The sequence below is a fragment of the Ciconia boyciana genome, chromosome 8 (assembly GCF_034638445.1).
Source record: "Ciconia boyciana chromosome 8, ASM3463844v1, whole genome shotgun sequence".
Classification (NCBI taxonomy): Eukaryota; Metazoa; Chordata; class Aves; order Ciconiiformes; family Ciconiidae; genus Ciconia; species Ciconia boyciana.
Window position 1 is genome coordinate 30,927,523 of NC_132941.1, and position 26,200 is coordinate 30,953,722.

The 26,200-nt window shown below is 38.0% G+C and overlaps 2 protein-coding genes across 3 annotated transcripts in view; one reads left to right on the plus strand and one right to left on the minus strand.

The window, feature by feature from the left end:
* Positions 1–4,982, minus strand: part of LRRTM3 (leucine rich repeat transmembrane neuronal 3) — an 89,516-nt gene extending 84,534 nt beyond the window's left edge. Inside the window, exon 1 of the mRNA XM_072870048.1 lies at positions 3,402–4,982. Within this exon, the coding sequence (XP_072726149.1) occupies positions 3,402–4,982 (1,581 nt within the window). The remainder of the gene's footprint in view (positions 1–3,401) is intronic.
* The window catches only part of CTNNA3 (catenin alpha 3), a 548,079-nt gene that overhangs the window by 238,532 nt on the left and 283,347 nt on the right, over positions 1–26,200 (plus strand). The gene's annotated exons all lie outside the window — the stretch shown is intronic.

Consider the following 26,200-nt stretch of genomic DNA (forward strand, 5'->3'; position numbering starts at 1 on the left):
AAGTTGGTGCTTAAAATACTTGTATGAAGCTTAGGGGTTTGTAACAGCCATCATGGCTGTTGCACATCCTCTGAGGATTCCTTGGTATCACCCCAGAAAGGTTTTAACAGTTTTGTGAGAGATTGGCACCAAAATATTTAAAACCCAAGACAAAGTGGGATCAGAATTTTAGATACCTGCTGCCCAAACTAGAGAGGAGCAAAGGAGAAATTTCTTCTCTGGAATCTTTGAGGCTTTAACAGTTCATTTGTATTCAGGAAAGGGGCAGCCTTTCACAGGGACTGAAAGTTGCTCAGCTAATACCAGGTCATTTCCTACGAGATTATTAGAATTTGTGACTCTGGTGGCCTTGCCACCCAACACAAGTCACTTCTATAGTGTTTAATTTGACAGTGGTGAGACTAAGTTTAGCTTAGTTCATACAGTCTTTGCACAGATGAAATAATGGGTTTTGTAATGTGTTTTAACATGCTGTGAAGCTGGTTTAAAATGTTATCTAAGCCGTAGCCACTAGAGTGGGATTTAACAACTCAGCTTGCAGGTCTCAGGCTGTGCAAGAAGGTTCAAAGAGTTACACCGGGCATCTTATTTTGTGTAATCAGGCAATGATTTCATTATCAATGACTATAGCAGCAATTACACGTTCATCTGTGTTTGGTATGTGTTTGGAAATTCATGAAAAGTGAATCTGTAGTTTTTCAGGCAATAAATGAATTAGTTGATCTGAGCATGTCTGTGCTTGAATATAGACATGCTGGATTTTCATTATTATTTTTGTTATCCATCTATGATTAATGACATACTGGCCTTATTTTCTTTTTCACGCCCATAATGAAATATTTTTCAAAGGGAGCTAGTGATAATTTTACAGGTATTCCTTTCTGTAGGAGGTTATGGATTGGCTCTTTCTGAGTATTGTTATGGTTAGAGCAAGGCATTAAAGAAACATCAAAGGAAGCATATAAAGTCAAACTCAGTTATATACAACTCATTGACAATCACAGTCCCTTAAGAAGTTTTAGAAGATGTATTAAATATTTTCAAATAGCAAAAATTCTAAATTAATAGTATGAAATTATTTTCTGATTGCAGTTAGCACTCCCAAAACTAAATAGAAAAATTTTCTTTTATTTTTATAGATATTATATATATATTATACACACAAACGTACATACGTGTGTGTGTATATATGTATATATGAACATATGTATGTTTTGGGCCAAATCTTTCGTGTTTTGGCTGTGCCTAATACTAGTCACCGCTGCAGACATTAAAGTCTGTCGAAGTACAGAGATGGTTCTTCACACAAAGTTTACAGCAAACTCTAATCCTTCAGTACAGAGATAACCAAGACCTGCTGACAGAAAACTGAATCCCATAATAGCTAAGATAATTCAGTGTGTATTGACTTTTTAATAGCAACTTTCAAGGTACAGCTCAGGTTAAAAAACACAGTCTGCTCTGTGCTGCTAACGCATCTCAAGCACTTGCATTATTAATTGTGTGGGATCCTCTTTGTACTCAGTAAAATGGGGTCTCAGTGTTGCGGGGTTCAGTATAGTCTCAAGCTTCTGCTCTCAGATATTTCCTCACTACAGTCCTTGAAAATGAGAATGGTTTCATTATATGAAAAAAACAAAACAAAACAAAACCCCTTCAAGTGTGTATTAGTTCTTTTTAAGAGATGCTTTCTAGCTTTGTTTTCATTGTATCTAGCATATTTCAAGGTGATTGGCTGTGATTAGGTTTTTTCCAGTAAAAATTCAGGAGAACATTCTGCTAAGGTTTTGCTTTTTCTAATGTGCTGCAGTGAAACTGCTTTGTAGAAACATTCCGTCCCAAGTGATTGAAGACGTGCAGTTTACTAAGCCAAATCAAGTTACAGTGTAGAGATAATTAAATTACTGACTTGCTTCTATATAGGTGCTGCTGTATTATTTCAAGAATGACCCCCCCCCCCCCCCCGCCCCCTTCCTGATAATCAGAATAGGAAGTATGATTTACTTGGAAACATAGGGGATGTTATATTCTTCTGCAACCAACAAAAATACATGACTTCGGGAGAGGGAGGACAAGGAGTAGCTGGGTTACAAATCTGTATTTTGTCCAGGACCACTGATGAATGACTACACATTACAAATGAATATCTGTGAATTCTTGTAATGTTATTAGGGTTTTGCTAAGAGAGAAAAATAATTTGTCGCTGATTTCTTTAAGGATTTTTGGATGCAGTCCTTTCAGATCAGTGAGTAACCAATTTTCTCTGAAAGCTCTTTACAGTTGCAGTATTTCTAAAATGTACACTGTTTGGCTTTGTAAGTAATGAAGCTTTATTTAGTTATTAGAGGGACAGTGTGCAAAACAGATCACAAAACCCTAAGAAGCCCAGCCCAGCAAATAAAAAGAAATAGAAGAAAATGACAGATTTAATGGTTTCCTCAGCTACATTAATGTCTTTGACAGTCTTGAAAAGAGAATTTCTAATGAGCGCTGAGACAAATGTTTGCAGGAAGTGGTCTTGCTTTTGCTGCTGCACATTTGAGTTCCTCTAATTGCATCAATAAGGAATTTCTGCTCCTCATGTAATGAATGCCTTTTGACTACTTTCTGAAAGGCAACTGGATGTAAGGGATAAACACTGGCACCTTTTGTATGAATTCACATAAACAGGTTTCAATTAATAGTTATCAGCCCTAGAAACACTGTATTATAATGCAGTAGAGTAAATCCCATTGTACATTTTTATTTTAAAATGTTTATTAAGCCTAAATTTCCTTCTGCTTTGCTTTTGGTGTGATGCCTCATGTCCTAAGACAGTGCTTTAACTCCCCACAGGCTTTATATTATATCTTGTGTCGGGGAGAAATCAGGTATTCTTTCACAGCTGTTCCTGCACCATCTCTCTCCTCAGACAACTCAGAATTCATATGATGCTACAGTACCTGGGTCTTTAGCTTGTTCTTGGTTCAAAAAGTGAGTTTCAGAGCAAGGGCTGGGGTTAGGTTGGGGGGGGGTGAGGGGGGAAGCTGTGTTTATTTTTTTTTTATTGTTGTCATTTTTCTCCCTAAACAGAGGCACAGTTGCTGCAGGTGCAGTGGATTACTTATGAAAGAAGTTTTCTATTTAAAAACAGAGAGACTTTAATGAAATCAGTAGAGGGTTTGTACAATAGGTATTGTATTAAACCAAAGCTCAGGCTTCACATTGATTGTGGTATTTAAATTTCAATGAGTTGATTATGTATGGGAGTAAAATGACCAGTATTATGAATGTACAAAAAAGTGACATGGAAGAGCTGTGCCAGAAAAGTGAGAAAAACGTTCCCTTTATAGTCCCTAGAGTTCAATAAAGCACCACTATTTCCCAGCTTTTAAAAGCTCTTTTATCACAATGGTTCATACCTCACATTCCCTGGAGCCTGATTTGTTATACGTGCAGGGTCCTGTTCCATTCAGCAGCATCTCACTGGTTTCAGTGTTGGTAGGTTTGTAATCTACATAAAATTCCTGTGTGCTTGGAGTCATTTGCTTCAGTGACTGTCTTTTCTTTTTCCTGTGCCTTCGCATGAGAGAGCGCTGCTGCAGCTGCTTCATGCTGGCTGGGTAACGCTTCCATGACACATAGATTACCAGCAGGATCACAAGCACAGACAAGAAAAGGGCCACGCTGCCTGCTATGATTTTATGGAAGGAGATGTGTTCTGTGTCGTGCTCAGGTTCGGAGCTCGATTCAGTGGCTCCAATAGTTGGGGGCAGAGGGGGCTTGCTGTCATGTTTAGGCCTGGTGAGTTTTGGTTTAAACGTTGGCTTTGGAAGAGCTCGTGCTAATTCAAACCTTTCCGTGGTACTTTTGCTACAGATGCTGTAGTTTTTCACTGCATCAATAACATTCACCCCTTGCAGCTCTTTGGGGCTGGCACAAATAATCGTATTTTCCCTCAGCCCTTTAAAACTTTTAAGCCAGTTTACCAGAGAGCAAATGTTTCTGCTGCATTCCCATATATTCCCGGCAAGGCTGATGTCATTGAGGGATATCCAAGAATCCAAAATTTCTTGACCAATAAATGTGAGCTTGTTTGAATCCAGGTTGAGGCGCTGTAAATTGGGCACACACTGAAAAACACTAGGTCCACTGAAAGCTTCTATTTCATTGCCAGATAAATCAAGTCTTTGTAATGAGCTCCAGGTCCAGGACATAGTTTGTCCTATCACACTGATTTTATTCCACTGTAAATAAAGGTTTTGAAGGCTGACTAGCCTTGGAAAAAGTGCCAGGTTGAGCTTAGAAAATTGATTGTGCTCCAGATGAAGCTCTTTCAGTCTGATCATGCCTGCAAAGACATTCCTTGCTAAACTTCGGATGCGATTATAACCCAGGTCCAACAGTTCAAGGTTCCTACAATCTTGAAATATTCGAACAGGGATGGTTCTTAGGGAATTGGACCGCAAATGTAAACTCAGCAGCTTCCTTAAGCCCCTGAACTGTTCAGATCCCAGAGACTGCAGCTGATTGTATGACAGATCCAAATTCCGGAGATTTGTCACAGGTCTGAAGGTATTATTAAGAAAATAGGAGATTCTGTTGGAACTCAAGATCAACTCTTTTAGTCTGCGTATTCCATTGAAAGCATTTTCATCAATATTGCTGATGTGGTTATGGTCTAAATAGAGCCAGGTGAGTTGATTAAGACCTTTAAATTGATTGTATTTTAGTTTTTGGAGGCTGTTATATCGAAGGGACAAACCTAAACAACCAGCAGATATACTTGAGGGAATCTCCTGCAATTTCTGAGATTCACAATATACCATTTTGCCTTCACACCTACAGCCCTTAGGGCATCCTCGTTCAGCAGAAGAAAGCATTGTCAGTAATACAGTAGGGGCTATTACCAGAGCTACAGCTGATCCGCTCAGTAGCCTAATTACATTGAAACCTGGAAATAAAAACAACTTAGAAAAGTTATCCCCCCACACATCAGTCATTTCTTTCAATCATGCTAAAATCTTTTATTTCAACAATCATTTAAAAATCCCTAGTTTGACTCAACTACTTTTCACATTGTTTTCTTTACTCAGATTTTTTTTAAAAATGCCTTTATATAAACACTGAAAAACAGTTGGGTAAAAGGTGTAATCCCTAAGCAATTTAACTGTAATAATAAATCACATCAAGGTAAGTCTATGGAGTAATTAAAGCACGGGCTATGCAGTGGCTATGAACTAGACATTAAAAAAATAACATGAAAAACATACCCATTCTTTGTGTTGTTCAAAGGTCGTCCTTAGGTCTTTTGTTTTTTGCTTAGTGTGCCACAAGCATGGCAGCCCCTGTCAGCTGCACTGTAGTGAGTCAGGGCTCGCTGACACCCAGGAAGAAAAATTGGACCCCTTGGGAGATGGACCGATTTTGGAACATTATTCTTTGCCAGCCATGCAGAACACTCCAAGAATAAATCAATCCCAACACAGCATTCGCAGCAAAATGTCAAATTCTTCCTAGGTAATAGGATCTTCATGGATGTTACGTTTTTGCATCTTTATAGCTAGGAACCTGGCTTTTAAAATTTCTCTTTATAGGAAAGCATGTTAGATTCCTCCAAGCACTATTTAGCTATCTGAATTCACACATCTGTATTCCATAGCACAGCAGTTCCCTTACTTAGTACCCGGTCCGGCTAGGAAGCTGCTTTGTAGCATAGAAGGTAGAATAAGCCTGTACAATGAACGAGCTCTGCTCACTTCTGCATACTGTCATTCTGAAAGCTCCGTCCGACTGTTGCTTTGGTTTCGGCGAATGCAGTCTTATGTAAAGCTGCCCCCAGTGGTGAAGAATATTATGGGCATGTGCAGAAATGTCTTCCTTTTATCTTGCAAATGAGTAAGCTCTGCTGGGAAAAGAGTGATTGTTCTGAGTGACTAATAGGAGCAGAATGGTCAGCTTCGATGTAAACTAGCGAGGTGTGCTGAAATAGCCAAATCCTCTTAGTCTTTTTTGCTATTTGTGAAAGCTGGTTTGCATCCTTGAACTTAATAGCTCAGCATGCACTGCTGAGACTTTTGTCTGAAGGGCTAACATGACATTTGTAGGACATAGATACAAATTTTCAGTCCTAGGGGTTTTTTTTTCTTACTGCATTAGACATGTGTTCACATGACCTTTTTGCAATAACTCACTATTTTTTAGTGAAGTATCAGCCCCCTCAGTGTGTCTCTTATCAAGCTTTTCAGTGGGGACACTATATTTTACAACATGAAAAATGTTTTGGAGCTGACATTTTGCCTTTTTGCTTTTTTCTTCTCTGTTAAAAGGCACCGTGCCAGGAGGTTAGAAGAGAGTATTGTGCTCATTTATTTCCCAACTTGCTGTCACTTCGTTCCACAACACTAGCACTTCAAACACAGGCTTCCATAACCCTTACAATATTGGGACTAAGGGGCTTGGTGTAGTACCTTAATCAGGTGAATTGTTTTTACTGTAACTTATGACATGGGCAGGATTTTATGTGAAGGTATAATATGCAGAGGATTTTTTAGATGTGTGACTCTGGGCAGTCCTTATATATCACATAAAGAGCTTTTTTCTCTTTCCTTATTCTTCCCTTCTTTCCTGCATGCTGTAGAGAAAGGACACATCCTCTTATCTGGGCAGAGCAAAGGTAAGATGGCATTACAGCAAATGCACCATGCTGGCAGTCTTCCTTCACCAAGAAATATGTGATCAGAGATGATGGTGGGAAAGTGTAAAATCATGGCTCTTTGTCGTGCAAGAATAGGCTAGAGCCTGAAGAGAAGTGTGCTGCTCGTTAAAAGAGGAGTACAGATTACAGTCCCTCAAACGCAACCAGACAGCTCTGAGAACTGCTTTTCCTTTCTGAGGCAGAATCCTTACCCCTTGGAATAATGTACTTTGACTTTTCCCTTATTATTCACTGCTGTGAGCACAGAAGAACTTAAAATGAGGTGAAACCTGGAATTTTCCACGCATTAAAATGCCAACATTGCCTAGTACTTAGTCTGTGAATGACTTCAGGCTTAGAGTAATCCCACTAGTATTAACGCACCTATCTATAGTGCCTAAATTAGGAGCACAGTCGCCCCTGGCTAACAACTATGAACATCTTTCATGTCAGGAGTCAGAAATACATACCTGCATCAAGGCATATCCTGTGAAAATTCTCCCCTTTGGGTCAGATTTGTGGAGAGGGAAAGGATTAGTTCCTCCATTAATCTCTGTCACTGTCACCATCTCCCATTCTCTACTACAGCTTGTTTCTGGCTCTTTGATCTGTAGGGTTGAGGAGCCAGTGACAAACTGCAGACTGCACTGGGAACTGTGATAGTCTGGGGAGCTGTTCTGCTGACAGGAGTGTCACATGCCAGTCCTGGTGTGCCTGTTCTAGGTTTTCCATCACTGCCTTGGGGGCTCTCTGTACTTGATGGAGCAGGATTGGCAGCTTCAGAAGACAATTCAGACCTTTGGTAAGCCAATTTGCCTCTTGGAACTGCCACTCTTCCTCTGTTGACAGTAGAGGATGCCTGTGACAAGTAGACTCTTTATTGAAATGGCTCAGTTAGGTTCCTAAACTTAGATGGCATGAAATTAGGTGTAAATCACCTGGTTCAAACACAGCATGTAAAGCTTCAGATAACATACAAATTCTTTCTCCTGAAGAGTTGATGCTACTTAGTATACCAGCTCAGTCTGAGCCTTCTCAACAAACTTTGCCTATTCTCTGGCTTTTCCCCTTTTGTCTTCTCTCTCTGCTCCTTCTTCATTGTGGAGTTAACAAGTAACTTCTCTGCCACCATGAGTCAGCACAGCTTCAGTAGCTTTTCCAGGGTTTTAATAATTGCCAATATACTGGACAAATAAGAGGGAACAGCCACGCTTTTACCATGAGTTATCTTCATTTTTCTGAAAGGGGTGAGACATCAAGAGATGAACAGAGAGAGCATCAAATCTATGTTAATGGATTGCCAAATTCAATTTTCTTTACTGAGATCTTTTTTGAATTACACCAGCAGGAAAAGTGCCAGTGTCTGATAAACAGTTTTTTAAAATTACATTTCTGTATCTTCATACAGCTGAATGGGTTCTTTTCAAATTGTGGAACTAAAGCTGCTCCCAGTATGAAACATTTCATACAAAATTTCAGACCAGTCTGCCCATATTATAAACTATGAAAAACAGAGAATTAAGTTAAAGCTGCATTTTAGATAAGAAGATACCTTTTGTAAATGGTTTAACCTTTGCCTTGTATCAACGACACCTTATATATCTGTGCAACCCTGTTGCATTACCATTTAACTCATGTAACCAGAAAAAAAGAACTCAAGGCCAAACTGGGTAACTTCTCTTATGGATAAGCTAGTTTTCATTAGAACTAATATCACAACTCCTGAGTGCCTAAAATCCAGGAGTTTGTTGAAAGCTTGGTGTGAATTTAACTGGTACTCCGTGTGAGTTTGTGTGTATTCATTCTGAAGGATAGTTGCTGTAGTCATAGGGCAGTTTAAGTTCACCTCTGCGCCATTGCTAGGCAGCCCTACCTCCTGTCCTGGAACAGCAGTTCCCAGTCAGGAACAGGAGTTAAAATCTGCGAGTAACAGAAGTCTCAATGACTTCACGCTGACTGAATATTAGCGCTCAGAAACAATGTTATTCCTTCTTTTCTGCCTATGAGGACATCATTTTTTGCAATTCTGCAAAGACAAATACTCTTAAGAGAAATATTTAATTTATTTGTGTAGTTTCGCACGCAGTCTGTGTTTTGGGATTTCAGCCTTAGACATAAATTGAGATGCCACAGAACCTGGGAAGCTTATTAGTTTTGAACTGTATGCCTCCGTGATCACTACGATTTGTTTTTCTGGGCTTTTTCTGAGGGGGAAAATTACATCAGAAAATACATTGACAAATGTGTTGCTAAATATGTCTTAACATTCATACAGATGAAAAGTGATGTGTTGGGGGGAGCCTGTGATGAACACATTGTTTTCTTCATCAGCACGACAAATTAAATTAAAAGTTTTTTGGAAACGATGCACTATCCCAAGGTAGTGATGGCCCAGATTTTTCTCTTGGTACTAAACTTTCAATAGGTTTTCTGGCTGGAAATTGTTCTAGATAGATTTCACTACTATCTGATTTTGCAGTAATTTGCTTTAATTTAATTTCATATTTGGTTTTGTTCTTGCTTATGTAGTTAAATTCTACTGTATTTTCTTTTTCCATTTACTCTGGCTGTGGGCTCTGTATCTAGCTGCAAGTTCCCTATGGAAAGCTTAACATGAACTGCAGCCAGAATATTAAAGGGTGAATCAAAAGATGACATTCACTGTGAAAGCCTGTTCCTCCACAGAGCTGGTTTGGAATTGAAACATTTTGCAGAGGAAAGAGGAAATGGCAAATCTTGCATTTTTCAGAGAAGGTACCTGTAATGACCAGGTACATCTGTTTGCTAAGTACATTTGAAAAGGAGGGATGACAGAATTATCAGGCTCCAGTAGAATGGGGATGAAGGGTGCAGGGAAGACGTGTATTTCCCAAAGCATAAGGAACCAGCAGTTACCAGGTGCTAGTGGGATTCTACATAAATCAGCAGTCAAAAGCCTTCCCATTCAGTCACTTGCTTCTCTTCAGCTTTCTTCAGGACATTTCATGCTTACTCTTTAAAATGCAGTTCTTGTTTCATGATGTTGTTACAAAAAAAGAAATATTTTTTTTAAAGTTTCCATTTCTGTTACTCTCGTAAGAAATCCATTCAGAAAAGCAAGATGATCCTTTCTAGCCACAGTGCATTATGTTCTTAATGCACAAACTTCAGAATTTAGACTTCTGGGTACAGCATTTTTCTGTTCACAGATAGAGCTCCTGGGTCTAGGATTGCCTTTATGTATGTAATCACATGTCCCTTTGGGGAACTGTAGTTAACAAGTGCTGCACTGTGTTCTTTTTGGGTTTATGAAGTGACAATGTATGTCTTTCCCTTGACTTTATTTCACTATAAAGAAACTAGGAGTCAGCTGGGTTAGGAATACTAGCTTTTCTAAATGGTACTGTAGTGTGCTATCACTGTATCATTAAGAGCAGATAAGTCTAATAAAATGTGTTTGCAATTTTTGAGCCAGTGATTAAATGAACCTGCTGTTCCATGAGGATCAGATTAGAGCTGGGGGAGTATAACTCCCAGTGTAAATATCAGAGCGTGGGAAGACAGAGGGGAAACTCAGGATGCAGGATTTGCCAAAGGCAGAGGTAAGGAAAGGGAAGTGTGGGAAAGCCAGGTTCGAGGAACATGCAGGCAAGGGAAATTGAGGCAACAGAAAATGCTCTGAAGAAAGAGCAAAAGAGGACTGAGAGTAGGGAGGGTCTTATCCCAGTAGTTTGTCAGTACTGACCTAAAGGACCGTGGTGGTAAGTGGTAGATGGGAGAGGTGGATAAATTAAAATATCCCCTTTCTCTCCTGCTAGGAATAATTAGCTTTGGAAGGCCTCCCCTGGCCTCTGTGAGGGTGAAAGGATCCCGTGTTATAAATTCGGTGATAAGCTGAAGGAGCATCTGAAGCTGAATAGGAGCCATGCCCCCTTCCTAGGATACAGTAACCTCTGTAACATCTGATTGCTTGTAGAGGACATCAGGGACACATCTGTCACTTTGTGTATACCCCGAGGATCTCCTCAGTGCCGTGGTTCACAGGGCAACACAGGCTATTGCTTTCCTCATGCACAGTTACACACTGTTGAATAATGAAACTTTTCCAGCTGTACTGTTTTGTTTAAATCTGTGCATTGTGGATAGGTCACAGGGGCCTCTGAGCTGTCCCAGGGTAGATAATGCTGCATACAAAGCCTACAACCTTTGTTCATGGCATCTGGTGGCTAGGTTTTCTGGATCCTGTCATAACTCCTGTATCCTTAATGAGGCATTGGACACACAACTGTTCCCCAATTGACTTTTTGTCCTATGATTTTGAAGCTGTTTGAAGGCAAGCAGCCTGTGCTTCAGTCTCATCCTCTGGAGACACGACTACGTGAGATGCAAAGCTATCATTTTACTTACTCTCTGAAATTGGTAGGTGCCACTTCTGTTTCAGTGGTTTAGTGTTGATTCATTCAGGCTTGTGCTCCAGCATCTTGGTGAAAGGGGAATATGAGTAGAAGCAGCAGAAGGCAAATGATCATCACTGAAGGAAAAGAAATTAATTACATGGTACACATAGTGCTAGCTTCAACTTGCAGAGATGAATGATACATGCTGTAAGTGCCCTGGCGATGTGTGGGTGCAAAGTGAAAAGCAGTCTTAGTGGCCTCTGCTTGTGATTCTGCCTGTAGTCTCTATGAAGATGCCAGGGAGGTTAGGTTAGAATAAACCCAGGCTTGTTGCAAATGCTTCCCAGTCTTTTATGGGCCAGGATGCCGTTGCTGGAAGAGTGCCTACTGTCTTATTTTCCAGGCAGCATGTATGGGGTTTATGTAGACTAAAATATTCAGAAACCCTTAGGTGTCACCATGAAATATGCTTGCCTATGAAGTATGATTTGTTCTCCTAGGGGTGTCTGACTTCTGCCTTGCTATAACAATTCTGCATATGCATCAGTGGCAGACTATGATAGGTGGCAAAGGTAATGAACTTACTTCCTGAGGAGCCAGATTAATGTGGAGATCTTGCAGAGAAGTTCTGTTCATGGAGAACTCTATAATGGCTGGGACATCAGGCTGGAGGCATTGCGTAACTTAATTCAAACAGAGTTGGAGCCTGGTCCCATAGCAGCTGGTTTCAGAACATGTACCTGTGTGGCCCTTGAGGCTCTGTTTGATATCATAGGCTGCTCCAAGCTCTCATTGGCTGAAGAGTACATGACTTGCCAATGATGGTCATGGTTGGTGAGTAGCAAAAGGAAGGAGTGTAGGTCTTGGTGTCTCAGTAAGACTGAGGAGAAAACTATGGGGCCATTCAGGATATTGGAATGTGTGGCTCTGTCTGATAGTCTACCTAGAACTAGTGCGATGAGCAATTTAAGTATGGGTTGGTGGAGCGTATGCATGCACATAAATACTTTTTCTTCTTTGGAGAATGAATTGGACAACTGGAGGCATCCTCTGATGAAGTTTTCCTTTAAATGGGTATATTTCAATAGAAGATTTATACAAATAAATGTTTTCTGACAGAAAGACACTTTGTTGGGGGGAAAAAAAATAGTCCTGACAGTGTTCAATTCTGGCCAGAGGGAAAGGAGGGAGCTCTGAGCATGTCCTGTCATTGGTAAGAACAGGAACGGTAACATTTGACTAAGGACCAATGAGGTGATGTTAGTGTCAGTAACGTGGCCATTTTGACAGTGTTTATTTTCCACCAAACCCTAGACCTTTTCAGTCTTCAATGCTGATGTGTAGTTAAAAACCTCAGGGCTAGCCTTTTGTCCTCGGCTGTTCCCTCTACCTTCATGCCTTTGCCTATAGCTTCTCCTTAACTCCGACCCTATGTATACTTTTCTGAGGAATGAATATTTGTCAGTTGCTCAGCATAGAGCATATATATACAACGCATCTTGACACATGTTGTTAGGAATTTTGGACATGTTCCCTGTTACGCATTTAACTAGTTGCTCCTTGTCTCTCCAAATGAAACTGCCTTGCTATCTCACTATATGCTGAAGTTGTAGAGTTAGTTATTCTGCCAGGTCAGCATGGGACTATCTGTTGGCTGCGGTGGCTCCTTGACTGCTGGAGGGAGGCAGCTGACAAACTTTTGTTATAGGAAAACCATGACGTCCACATCATATCAAAAGCCATTAAAAATATTATAACTTGCTTTCCAAACTTCAGCTTTTACCTTAGTTTTCTTTGCATCTCAGTATCTCCACTTATGAGAGAGGGATAGTAACATTTAATTATCCTATAAGGTGATCAGCATAATAGATGACTGACTTCACTTTTTGTCTGACACTAGTTATTTTCAAACATATGTCTTTTCCATCAGTTAAGCCATCCAGTCCTTTTTGGACTTCCAACACAAGTTATTCCATATCTGTTGTCATTTTCATTACTTGCTATGGGTATCATTTATTTTGATGCATTTTTTTGAGATAGAATGACCAAATGGCAAAATTCCATGTGAGGACAACATAGTTGTCAACTACAGGAAAACAGGCTTCTTTTTAAAATGCAAAATTATCCCAAATCTTTGGTTAATAGGCTTGTCAACTTCTGTTCACTGTAGGACCTTTTTTGATGTTACAAGAGTAGCATTTTGAAAACTATTTAAAAATCTGCTGAATATTACATTTAATTTTCTATATTAAAATTGTGATGGGTGGCTAACATTTTTCAGCTACTTGAAACGAAAGATGAGTATACGTAGCATTTCTTAGGATCAGACCTAGATTAGTAGGTAAGACTATTCTTGTAGGTAGAGCTACTTCCTAGTCTTATTGCTCTTCAGTGTAAACAGGCATACAAGGTGTAAGCAATTAAAGAGTGCAGAATACCTTGATTTCATTTGACCTGTTCAAATATTCTAAAATAATTTCCAGTTTCTCCTTTCACTTGCTTATGCATGAAAAACTACAGAGAAAAAAGCATTCTAGCTTCTATTAGGACTCATGCTTGGACTCAAGTGTGGTATTCTGAGATTGTGATTTCAAATCCAAAGACAGTCAGAGTGATGTGTTACTATACAGCATTAGTAACATTTTGAAGAGAAAACTAAACATGACAGTTGAGCAGATTTGCAACTGAAAGAGAAAAACATGCACAAAGTTAAGAACCATATAATTATGTTCATTCACACTGTGACTAGCATAAAAATGATTTATTCCAAATGGTTACAGTTGCATGCTTAGTCACTTCCTTTCCTGGCTTCAGCCTAATTCTGTTTTCTGGCATTTTCCTGCAAAAAATGTTTGTTCTCTTTTTCATCAAAAGTTTCAGATTTTTGTAGCTTTTAATAATTCAGTCAAGTCTTTTTCAATTAAGCAAGCTACAGCAGTTTTTAGATATTCCAGCTTTGGTACCTGGTGTTCCTGAGAAAGCTCAGAATCTTAATTATACTGACAATCTTGGTTAGTTAACCAGCCTGTAATCTGCTTCCACTTAGTCACAGAGGTCACTCATCTGTGCCCAGTAATGATGGACTAGAACTTTCTGGTGTGAAAAAAAAAAAAAATAGAAAAGTTGAATTGTTGCAGGTATGTTTTGACTATTCCATTCAGTATTTGCCATCCTTCTTGTTCTTTTCCCATTGGTGTGTCTGGCAAACAGAGCTCTGAAGAAACCATATGTGATTTAAATGACTTATTAGCTCATCTTTTCAGGCCATGTCTACCCAAGAAAATTCCCTTAAATTAAATGTGATTAATTAAATAAATAAATATACAACCAAACCCCAGCATATTTAAGTGAATTACAAAAGTGCAACAGACTCCCATATAATTAATTTCAAAACAAAAATCTTGGTTACTGCAGATTTATTTTGGTTTCTGTGACAGTATACTCAACTGTTTATGAAAACTAAGTGTCTTTTATCCAGTACACAGGACAGCAAACAAATGACAAAACCAACTCAAAGGGACTCAAATATTATACATGGCCTTCGCCTGCTGCGTCACAGTGTAAAACAATAAATATCTGCAAAATGTTAATTTCTGATTGGCCAAAATGTTGAAGAGTGCTGCAGGCACAGGGAGGAAGAGAGGAAGCTGACATGAAGAGAAGAACGAGAGTTTTCACCCTTTCTTCTCTTTCTTGCAACAATAGTGGGATAGGCATGTTGTAGTTTTTGCATTTTGTAAATCCTTCTATGCAGTATTCTGTATCTCCTAAGTAGGTAAGAAGCTTAAAAACACCTTGCTCTCTTGCAGCTTAGTTGCATACAACAAAGGTTAGAAAGCAATAAATGCTGCCAATTGATAACCAAGCAGAGACTCTGGCCAGCCTACGTAGTGGAGGCACAGGAAAGCTCAACCTGAGTGAGTCAACGGCTCCATTTCTGTGTCCCTAAATGGTAACAGGAATTGGGAGAAAATAGTAAGGACTTGTAAGCATGAACTCAGTTTCAAAAGCAGACATTTTGCCTCCAGACACACAGGAAACAGACGCATCTCTATCCACTTGTTCTTATAAGGTTCCTCTTTGGTCACAGATATATGACAGAAAAATCTTCTGTCTGTGTAACAGGGAAACCATGTGGCTTGCTGATTTGATCTTACAGCATATGTTTGTGTCCTCATTTATTTGTCATTTGGACAAACTGAACTGATTTAAATCCAGAGCATGAATAGACATGTACCAATATAATTAACCCAACAAAAATACTTCCTGTGGAGGTTTCTACTGCTGTGTGTTGAGTAGTTTCCTGTGTTCCTTTGTAAGACTGTAAGGCCCTAGGAAAGTGATGTACTTCATTCTATCAAAGTAAGACTAAAAAGGTTCCTAATCTTAAGATAACTATGTACAAATCTAATACACAGAACAATCATAAATAGAATGATGTCAAAATGTTGTTTAGTTTGAAATTCATAGGAAAATAGAAAAGAAGGACTTTTCAGGGGAAGCTAAATATACCTTTGATTTATTTTTTTTTTTTTTTTACTTCATCAATATGCATCATTTCAGCTGTATAGTTTAGTTTATACTATGATAATTGAACTCCACAATACAATCTCTATGGGATTCCTTGTAAGGTGATGTGCCTTGGTGCTGTTTGCATGCACAAAGAATTCACATAGGGTAGTAAAAACTAAGACATAAAATTCTCATGTTTCAATGTAAAAGCCAGAAAGTAACTAATGGATGTTAGGAAAAGACAAAAAAAAAAAAAAAAAAGGTACTGTATGGCCATGTTACTCAATAAGAGCTGTCTGCTATGAAGATTTTTGTAGTTTCCTTTAAAATACCTAGTACTTGCCACTCTGAGACAGAAAGCTGGAAGAGATCCAGCATTCTTATCTGACATAGCAATTTCAATGTTCTTCTCTCTGTGTGTGATTTAAAGTCAAGTAGAAATATGCTGTTAGAATAGAGATATCTGTAAATGGATAAAAGTCTTGGAGTCATATCAGACCACCACTGTATGAGAGAATCTCCAAAAAGAAGACTATAAATGTCCTTGAATATATTTGCTCCTTACATAAATACCATGGTATTTGGAATTCTGTATCAGATACTTGCTGATCAAAAGATTAACATTTTAAAGAAGTTGATAATTCCTATGTTCAGGTAAAGACCAGGGTTTACCATTCCACCCTTTCGTACACACAGAAACGTGAGAGGAACACAGGAGTGAATACGCCAGGCTCTGTAACAGTTGAACTGCAAGACTTGATTTTGCAAAGCTCCTTAATTTTGTTAAAAAAAAGTTTTATCCAAAGCCAGATTTAGAAGAGGTTTCCAGTAACAGTGACTACTCTGGTTATTCATGTTTGTGCACAAAGTCCAAATCTGCTTGTGACAGTTATTGTACCTTTAGTGAGAACTGTGGAAACCTGCTTCTGTCATTACCGTTTTCTGACATGTTGGGAACTAGCACAGTACTGATAAACTTCCAGCTTGGATCTTCTACTTAAAAAAGGCTGTTGTAAATTAGGTCAGGGACACCGAGAAAGAGAGAATTCCTACTCTTTGTAGCGTAGTTTTTTACAGTCAAATGTCTTAACTGATAACAGTATTAATTACCACGTAATGAATGTGGTTCATTTGCAGAATTTCACAGTGGGAGAGGATTCTTCATTGGTATATTTTTCTCTCTCTTCCTCTTTTTGAATATTTAATCCTATATTGTATCATCAACTAATACAACAAGTTGCATCCAAAAGATTAAGGGGGGGAGGGCTTGCTGATCCTTTTCAGTCTGGTAAAATTAGCCTCTTAAATGTTCAGCATATAATTTAATAGATACGCTAGTGACATTTCTTCTGTTGCTGTTCTTTTTCACAGCTACTGGAAGTACTTGATGGCTATTTTATGTCCTTTTATTTTAAAGTGTTTATCTAGTACATTTGTATTCTTTGCTTACATTGCCACTTACCTGGTATTTTTTACTTTAGGCCACTTGCAGCAAAAATGTATGAAATCCTGTATGTCCCACTGTGCCTAGAATATATTTCAAAAAGAGTAAATTTTTTCAGTGCTTTACAAGTGTGCAGCCTCTGCCACCCTTTGCTAGTATTTGTCTTTTGCTTTCTGCACAATTTGCTTGGTATCGTATGCTACTTCCTTGTCAGAGGCTAGCTGGAAGTGTCATGTGTGTCAGTAACAGCTTATTTTACTTGCCACGGTTTAATGCAAAAGCAGTCAGCAGCAGAAAAGGAATCTGCTTTGTTTCAGTTCCCATTTTTTCCATTGTTGCCATTCAAGAAAGGTAGAAACCACTTATGAAACCATGTATGAAATCATTAGGGAGTTTCTCATGTTCTCAAACAAGAAAGAATTAAAAATTGTGGAGAGTTTTACTCATCATTATATAGAGTGATATACTATTTAAACACTTCCCAGGAGTGCTAGTGAATAGGCATATCAGTGAGTCAACAGTACAACCTTAACAAACAGTACAAACAGAACAACAGTAACCTGCAGCACATATTTTTGATATGTCTGTCAGAAGTCATTATTAGGAACTTAGTGATGGGTTTCATGATTTAACATAACAATTACTGGGAGTATGTTTTGCTGATTTCTGCTCCCTATGGAATTAATGACTGTCTCATATTTGTCTCTAATTTGTACTCTACATAATTAGAACAAAGGTCAGAGGTAAATACTTTATGTAGAGTCACTGTTTGGATAGTTTTACTCCTGATATTCAACGTGATTCATCTATCATATTTTACACTAAGGTTCCATTTATGCATTTTTAATTTAAGCATTAATAACTCTTACAGAACTTGTGAGTATGTGTTAGACATGCTTGTGTGTACTGTAGGTGATGTTTTTAGAAGACTGATAAAATCCAAAATGGAAATATTCTGTTGTCTTGGAGTTCAAGACAATCTATAGGAGTTGTTGCTGGGTTTGAGACAAAATGAATAAATGGGAACTCACTATAAAGTGCTGCTGCCTCTCCTGAGTTTTGTCATTACCTTTATTTAATGGAATAAGTTTTGGCATTCATCAGTCAGCTGTTCTGGCCTCCCATTGTCTTTATTTCCCCAAGAAAGGGAATTATTTTATGTGAAGAAAACACAGTATGAATCTGTCTGTTAAATGGAGACTGCCTTCATAAGTCAAGAGACAGGTAAACACCATAGAGTTAAAATTTGCTTAGCTCTGGTTACGATGAGGTATATAATACCATTTACTCTAAACATACTGGCATGAAAAATGTTCTTCTGTTATAAGTAGCTGTCCCTTGTACTATTAAATGTCTTCATTTAGGGTTAGGGAGCTATGCTATAGCATTGTGTCTTCACTTTGCATCTTCATTAACTTTGAACTGAAGCAGATAACTTATTTGACATTCTAAAGGGGAGCTTTTGTGTCCAGTTATTCAGGATTAGTATTCCACGGGGAAAGAGGCTGAGATAATGAGATTCTCACCACCTTGTGAAAAGTCCCTCAGGTACTGGTTAAAAGTCTTGTTTGCAAGGTTCATTTCTGCTAAGTAGTATGAGAATACAGGATGTCATGTTTTACTGTTCTCAGCTCCTTCTTAGATCTACAATTAAAGGTCAGTTTAAGTCATGCATATTCATCCACATTACACTGAAGTGAGTAGCTTCTGTGAGTCTGTGTGTATATCCAAGTGCATTGGTACCAGTTTGTAAGGCATCAGCCTTCAGGTTCATCACAGCTTGGTGACAGTGGTGGTGTTCTGTGATTTGAGGTGTTTTCTTTCTTCCTGCTACTCCCTTTAATTGATATATAAATCTAAGTTAAATCACTTTCTAATGGACGAAGAAGTAAATAAACATCCATTTGATATTTATATATCGGAATTTTGCTATAGCAGACAAGGGATGTGTTTTGATTTTCCTGAATACTGTTGCAAAATGTTATTGCTCTGGAAAAAGATTACAAAGGAAATGCGATAATCCTGTTATCAAGATACTTGTCATTCCCATTTTATCATAGCTGAAACAATAATGAATGCTTCCAAAGACTGTCAGTCTATCTGTGCTTACAGCATTTCTTCAATTGGTTCAAACACTGTATAGATAAACAGTTTTGTGCGACTTTCAAGTAAATTTCGCTGCTATTCCTGAGCTGTTCAAAAGTGCAAAGCTCCTATGCACACAGCTGGAAAGGAACTAAAGTTATTGTAGAGACATGCATCATGGTTCAGAAAATTAACGTAGAGAGTTTTTCAAGATAACATAACATTCATGAAAATTGAGTGCACTTTTCTCTGTAATGCATTTCCTGTGACTCAGACCTCTTCTTTCTGTTGAGCCAAATAAGGATTATTACATAAAACAAAGCAAAGCATTATATTTACTGCCATATTTAATGGCTTTATCTCAATCTATGGTATATAATTATTCTTACCAGTTCCATAGGATACTTAATAAGAAATTCAGAAGAAGTTGTTACCAAAATTTCTATTTTTAATGTCTAATTTTTAACCTGTTGAGTTTAAGAGGTCAGATTAAAAAAAAAAAAAAAAAAAAATAATCGTGAATTCCAGCTTGCTAAAAAGGTTGTTCTTGGGCATTCTTGCAGTCTCTTTGGGATCCATTTCTTGTTCAGGAAATGCAAATGGAAATTAAAATATGCTTGAATCCCAGCAAGCAAATACAGCAGCTAGATAAAAAGGTTTCAGTTTTATTAGTTGTTTCAAACCTTTAATAACCATGAGGAACTTTGCTATTCTCATTTCATCCATTAAAAACAAACAAACAAACCCACCTGATTTTCTAGTTGGCTGCTGACCACACCTTCATGAGGTGAAGGTATACTTTCAACTTTCTTTCCATAAGACAGTACCTTATTTTGCGGTCCAGATGGTCACTGTTGTATGTCAGCCTACCTTACTGTTACCGCCTTTAAACTGGGAACAGCTTCTCTAGATCTATAATATAGCTTTTTTTTTCCTCTTTCTCTCTCTGGACAGGCAATACATTTTGCTAATTTAAAATTATTAGAATTTCTCTGCATATGTAATTCTCTCTCTCAAAATCCTGAAATGTCTCATCTCTAAAGTCTTGAAAATCCTTATTATAAATAAGGATAACATACTTAATAAGTAAGTATAAACCTGTGTTTCCAGTCCTTACATTTTTAGCCTTGTAAAGGTTTGGGTTTTTTCCTCCTTCTACTTCAGACTTTCGATGTTTGAAGACAATAGTCATGTAGCAGTTCTTCAGTGCTTTCTTTAGTGGCTGAAGGAAAGAGGGAGTCACTGAATTTTGAAACTGAGATTCCGCCCCCCCCCCCCTCCCCGGACATCAGGACTTCTTGTTGTCCCAGAGGTCTGTTACAGCATCTTTGCATTGTCTCCTCTCTCTGAGGCTGAGGTGCTATCTTACCCATCATCCTGGACTTGTGCAAATGAGCCAGAGTTTCAACACTAACATTTGTTATTGTCAAAGAAGTAAATCAACAAGAATACCTGTGAAATGAGGGCTTATCACCAAGAAACACTTCTCTCTGAAGAAGAATTCCATTCCTTACATTTATTAATGTCTTCTTCCACATCTAGCTTTTTTATTTTGATCTTTTCACCCAGAGGAGTGCCAGCTGTGACCCTCTTTACATGCTTCTGGACTGCCTAGATGGTATTGTGTGTTCATATAGAAATTAAATGTTTTTTTTTTTTTCTAGGAGCTGCTGTTTTAGTAAATTGACATCAGATTTTATGTTGTATATATTAGCAATTGGCAAGGAAAGTTACCCCTACTGTTTACCAGTTTTCAAGGTTGTTTTGGTTTTTTTTTTAAAGTCACAAATTGTGTTGAAAATCAACGTTTCAGGGTTTATTTAAAGAGGTGATGATTTTCAAGATGAGTACAAAATTGTACAAAATCAGCTTATTTGAAGTACTTTATGCTGATAATTTAGAAAAGTTTCATTTAAATTAAATATATATGAATGTAGAGAAATTGGAATTTTATTATTAATAATGTGCTTAAAATAGTTGTTGAATTTCTTTGAATTTGAAATGGTTTTCATTTTCACCCACAGGCCTGATTTGGTTCTGGATTCTTGTAAAAAGAGTCAAAGCTTCCAACACATTTTATCAATGAAAAATACAGACTGATGTTTTCCCACAAGTCATTTCAGATTAAGCTAATCAGCATCTTAATCCAAATCTGGTTCATTAAAAAATTAATCTACTAGTTTAATGATATTGTGCATATATATGTAGAACTGAGTTTTTAGATACACAAAACTGATCTAAAAAGAGGTCGGTAAATAGAGGCCAACATGAAAACTAGTTTTCATAGATAACATTGCAGTTTGTGCAAATTTGGTAGGTGGGCTGTTTGCTTTGGCAATTTAAATAGATTAATGTCTTTAGAGATTGACTTCTAGAAATTGTTTAGGTGTGTGTGTCATTTATTGTAATTTATTGTAATTTATTTTTTATCTTGGGTCAGAAAGTTGGAAAGTTGAATTTTTTAGGTTTTTTTTACTGGTCATTTTTCAAATTAGCTGTTCCCTTTATACATAATAAAAATCTACGAGACATATTCTTGAAACTATAGGGACTGGGAAGTAAAGTTAAGAATCTGTTTCCTCAGAGAAAAGTCACAGCTCTAGGTGTGTTTGGGCATATGTCTGTATTGGTATCTCTTTTGATGTGAGAGGTAGACAAATGTTACAGTTCTGCCAATAGCTTTGCTTAGGAGGAAGGGTAAATGTTGGAGGCAAAGATTATCTTCTTTGTTAACTCCAGTTCCCCTGTATGCAGCAAGAATCAAATAGCAGTTGAGTTAAGCCTTGTCAGTACTGTTTCAAATCTCTCTCAGCTGGGCCATAGCCCAAAAAACATACTCCGTTAGTTTTTCAGGGTACTACAGTCCCAGGATCTGATGAGATTAGACCTTTTAAATTATTTTGTGGCTCATTTTCTGTGATGTTTCTCCTTGCTTTTCCCTCCTGTACGTATACAAGCCTCCACAACGCAACAACCGTTACTACTTTAACAATATGATCTAATTTCTGACCAGTTTCGCATGTCTTGTTTTTTTGTGTGACACTGACATATGCTTGCCTTTTATCCAGATAAATGGTCCTGCGGCCATTATTTGACTGATTCTATGGAAGCATAAGGACTCCTTGCAGTTATTTTCAATAAAATATTTTTTAGAGTTATAGCTGAGGTTGGGATTTTCTCAGGCTGTCATGCTTGGGCCCAGACTGGATGTGCCAAATGCAGGGTTGTGCTGAGGATTAAAGTTACAGATTCTTGTGTTAAGAAAGCTCAGAAGCAGGGCTGTAGTAGAGTTGGCGCAAAGAAGATCACTGCTCTTACGGAGGAGGCATTTCATCATTTATGGACATTTCATTATTTACTGAAGCTATATGGAGGTAGGTGGGGTTAGGATTAGGGAAAGATTAGAGCTCTCCATTTTGAGCTTGATCTAAACAGTACTGACAGAGTGAGGATAGGGCAAGTGGTACTCGTTGTTTGGGAAAAAATTTGAATATTTCCCCTGGTCCAGTCCAGAGAAGGGTTTGTCTTATCTATGCTAATATTATGTCCTCTTCAGATTAAATCTGAGTGTCTATGGCCAAAGAATTTTTGTGTAATTGCCATAACTTTATTTAAAAAGGCAATAGCAGGTCAAACTCAGAACGTTATTATATGCCTGTTTTCATATCTGGGATCTTCCAGAGCTTTATAATCAGACAAACATGTTTTGAATGGGGGGGGGGGGGAAGAACGGCTTTGATTTAAGGCACAGAATGGTTCATACTCCTTCCCTTATTTCTTCTCTGCCAGATAAAACTCTCACCACTTCAGTGTTGCCATGCAGTAAATTTTGTTTTGTTGTTTTTTTCCCTCCTTTTTCTGGTGATTCATTGAGATTAAGCATTTGTTAAACTGCACTTCTAAAATTTCTGTTTATTATTTTTCTGTGGTTGATATTCTAAGGGCTGCTTGAAAAAGTCCACACATTTTTCCACCAGGCTAACCTTAACTCACGTTTTCTAGGATTAATATTATTTAAAGAAATACAAATTTAAACAATCTTGCAAAGTGACCTTTTTTTTTTTCCGTAGTGAACAGACAAAGGGATGTATTTGCTATTGAGCTTGGATGAATACTGGGGGAAATTATCATGCAATGTTCCACTTAGTTCCAAAGCATTTTCTTGTCCCTGTGCTCTCATCAGGAAAGACTTTTTTGATAATTGCTGTCTTGGGTGGAGTTTTTTAAAGTTGCTCTTTCATTCCCTTTCTTCGCCATGTCTGCATCCAAACAACTCCACCCTACAAACCTTAATTTGCTTAACTGAGGTGAAAAACAGGCATATGGTGGACTCAAAACAGCTGTACTGAAATAGGGACCAAAGGAGGGTGGCTAGCATAAATGGAGTGCTGGATTATAGTCATTGTGGGATTGGGGTAGAAGAACACAAATCCAGATACTGTGAGGGCAGGAAGGTTTGAGATGACAGCATGGTGTAGCAGGAGGATAGGAGAAAGGAAAGAGAAAGGAGACCACTGGATCTAGAGGGAATTTTGGGAAACAAGGAAGAGCAAGACCTCTGATAGTAAAAACACAAATGTATATATATAATCCTCTCCTTTAGCACAAAAAGGTCATGATTGCTTTAATTGTAATCAGCTTTAATGAGAAAGCCCAGTTCTTGTAAATGAGAAACTGAGGAAGTTTAGGGCAGAAGGAATAGAAAGGACTCTGTCAGACAGGATTTGGGGTGGGAGGGGAGGGGAAAGTTCTTGAAAGGATTAGAGTTGTGATAACTCTGGAGTTACCAGTTATCAGTAACCAGGCAGGAGGGGTTGAGAGCTGTGGAGAAGGTTGTGGTATTGAATAGGGTTGGAGACTTCTTGGATATTAGAACAGGAAAGCAAGAGTTTGTAGAATAAAAGTGGGTTTGGGATGAGAGATAGATTGCAGAAAATATAGTCTGGTCATCTTTAACTAAGACCCTGTTTTTCAGGTGGCGACACTAACACAAGGCTGCTTGCACGCTTCCTTAAAAGCTCAAGGGACTCCCTAATTTTCTTTTTGTTTTACATATACCCACAGGATCTCTGATATTTTAATAGGAGGACTTTCAATTTATTATACCATTGCCAGGGTCCAGGTAGTACCAGGTAGCTTTTGCTCATTTGTCCCTGTTGGCTACCCTTGACATCACCTTTATCCTTTGGGCCTCACCACCTCTACAGGAGTAAACCATTTACAAGCTGATTGGGACTAATAGTAACAGTAATGTGATTACCTCATTTATTCTAGGTTAAAAGTGCAATTGAGGGAAGTTGTCACCTGATAGGGAGTAACTTGTTGGTGTATCAAAGTCCTTGAATGCATTTAGATTAGGAAACTTTCTGACATACTCGCTACAACAAAGTGGTAATGGCTGAAGTTGTACTTTCATGCAGTCCAAATACAGCTGTGTGTTCTGCTGCCAGACGTTTAACCCAATCCAAAAATTTGATAATTTAATATTCTGTACATAATTTCTTCTGAACACCACTGCTAGTATGATTGTCATATAATAACTGAGGTGGATGTGTTTGATATTCTCGAATACTCACTGGTTGCTAATTAGGGCTTTTATATAAAACAGACTACAGAATAGGTTCTGATGGCCTTTCCTTGTTGGGAGGTCACGTAATCTTTCAGTTTAATGAAACCATTTGGGTATACTGAATAAAAGAAAAATCAATTTCTGAGATATTGATTGGAACAAAATTCAAAAGGTCAAGTATAATGCTTGATCTCAAAGTCTCTGGTTTAATGCTCTGCTCAGCTAGGTATTAAGTATTAGGCTTGGCTGCTCATCATGGATCAGGATCGCAAAATAGAGAATGAAATGCTGTTTTAGGCAAGAGTAGCTGGCTCTCTGCATTTAGGACCACTGAATGGAGAGTGTTCAGGGATGAAATGGTTCTAGATTTATCAATCTTCAACACTTGCTAGCATAATTTTGAATTAAAGTACAATTTCTCTGTAGGTCTTTGATGCATAAATTATTGGCTGGAGCAGCGACAGTGGACGGTATACAGAAAGGGTTAATCCCAGCCTTAGGAGTTTATAATCACACTGAGTAAAAGACATGACAAGTGTTTTCAAAAGACTGGAAGAGTGGAAGATATGATAGTTCTTTTCAGAACTGTGCATGGACCAACTTTCTGTACAGATTGATGGTTTGACATCAGTGCCCCATATTGACTTCATTGGAAAGTTGAGAGTAATTGCTGCCATTATTTAATTGATGCTATGAAGTTATCACAACAGACAAAAAGTATATACAGTAGCCTCACTGCTGTTGGAATCATAGTGCTTCAGTTTCATAGCGTTTTATACACTGATAAATCAGGGTAGTCTACCAGCTTTACCTGAAGGGTGGACCTTAGCACATATAGGAAAAGTATATTAGACAATAGACAGACAATTAGACAGAGAAAGAGGAAAACCTGACTGTACTTTGGATTTCAGTCTTAGTGTACTTAAGTCTTTAACACAAACTATTGTTGTCCACATTCTGTGATGAAAGATTTTTGAGAGATTTCTTTGGATTAGCTAAATATTTAGTAGTGTTGTTATTACTGCTTCTCTTTTCAGAGTTATAAACACGTTTATGGAATGAAATACACATTTCTCTCTCCATCCTCACTGTTTTACTTAATGATAATATGTGAGGATGTTAACCTATTTCTTGTGTTGGGTATGGAATACCCAACTCTAGAAGGTCTCCCATAGTTGTCCTACCCAATATCACATTTGTTTTCTTCCCCACTAGTTAGGCTTATGTGAAAAGACAACTTGAGAGATGGAAAGGCATGGTGAATCTTTCTGTATAGAGCAATTAAACATAATGAAAAGAGAGGAGGAAGAGACTCCATCAGGATACAGGACTCCATCAGGATACATTGTCTGGTTGGAGTGTAACGTAGTCAGGCTGGAGGTATTGGACACTGCATGAAACGAGTTAAACTTGAGTCCTGAATCTTTAAAATTCTGTTTGTTCTGCAGCAATAAAAAGTCTCTCTCTTTAAGGGAAGTTAAAATTATTCAATGGGAATAAAACTTTTATGGCAAAAATTGTTCCCTGAGGAAGAATGG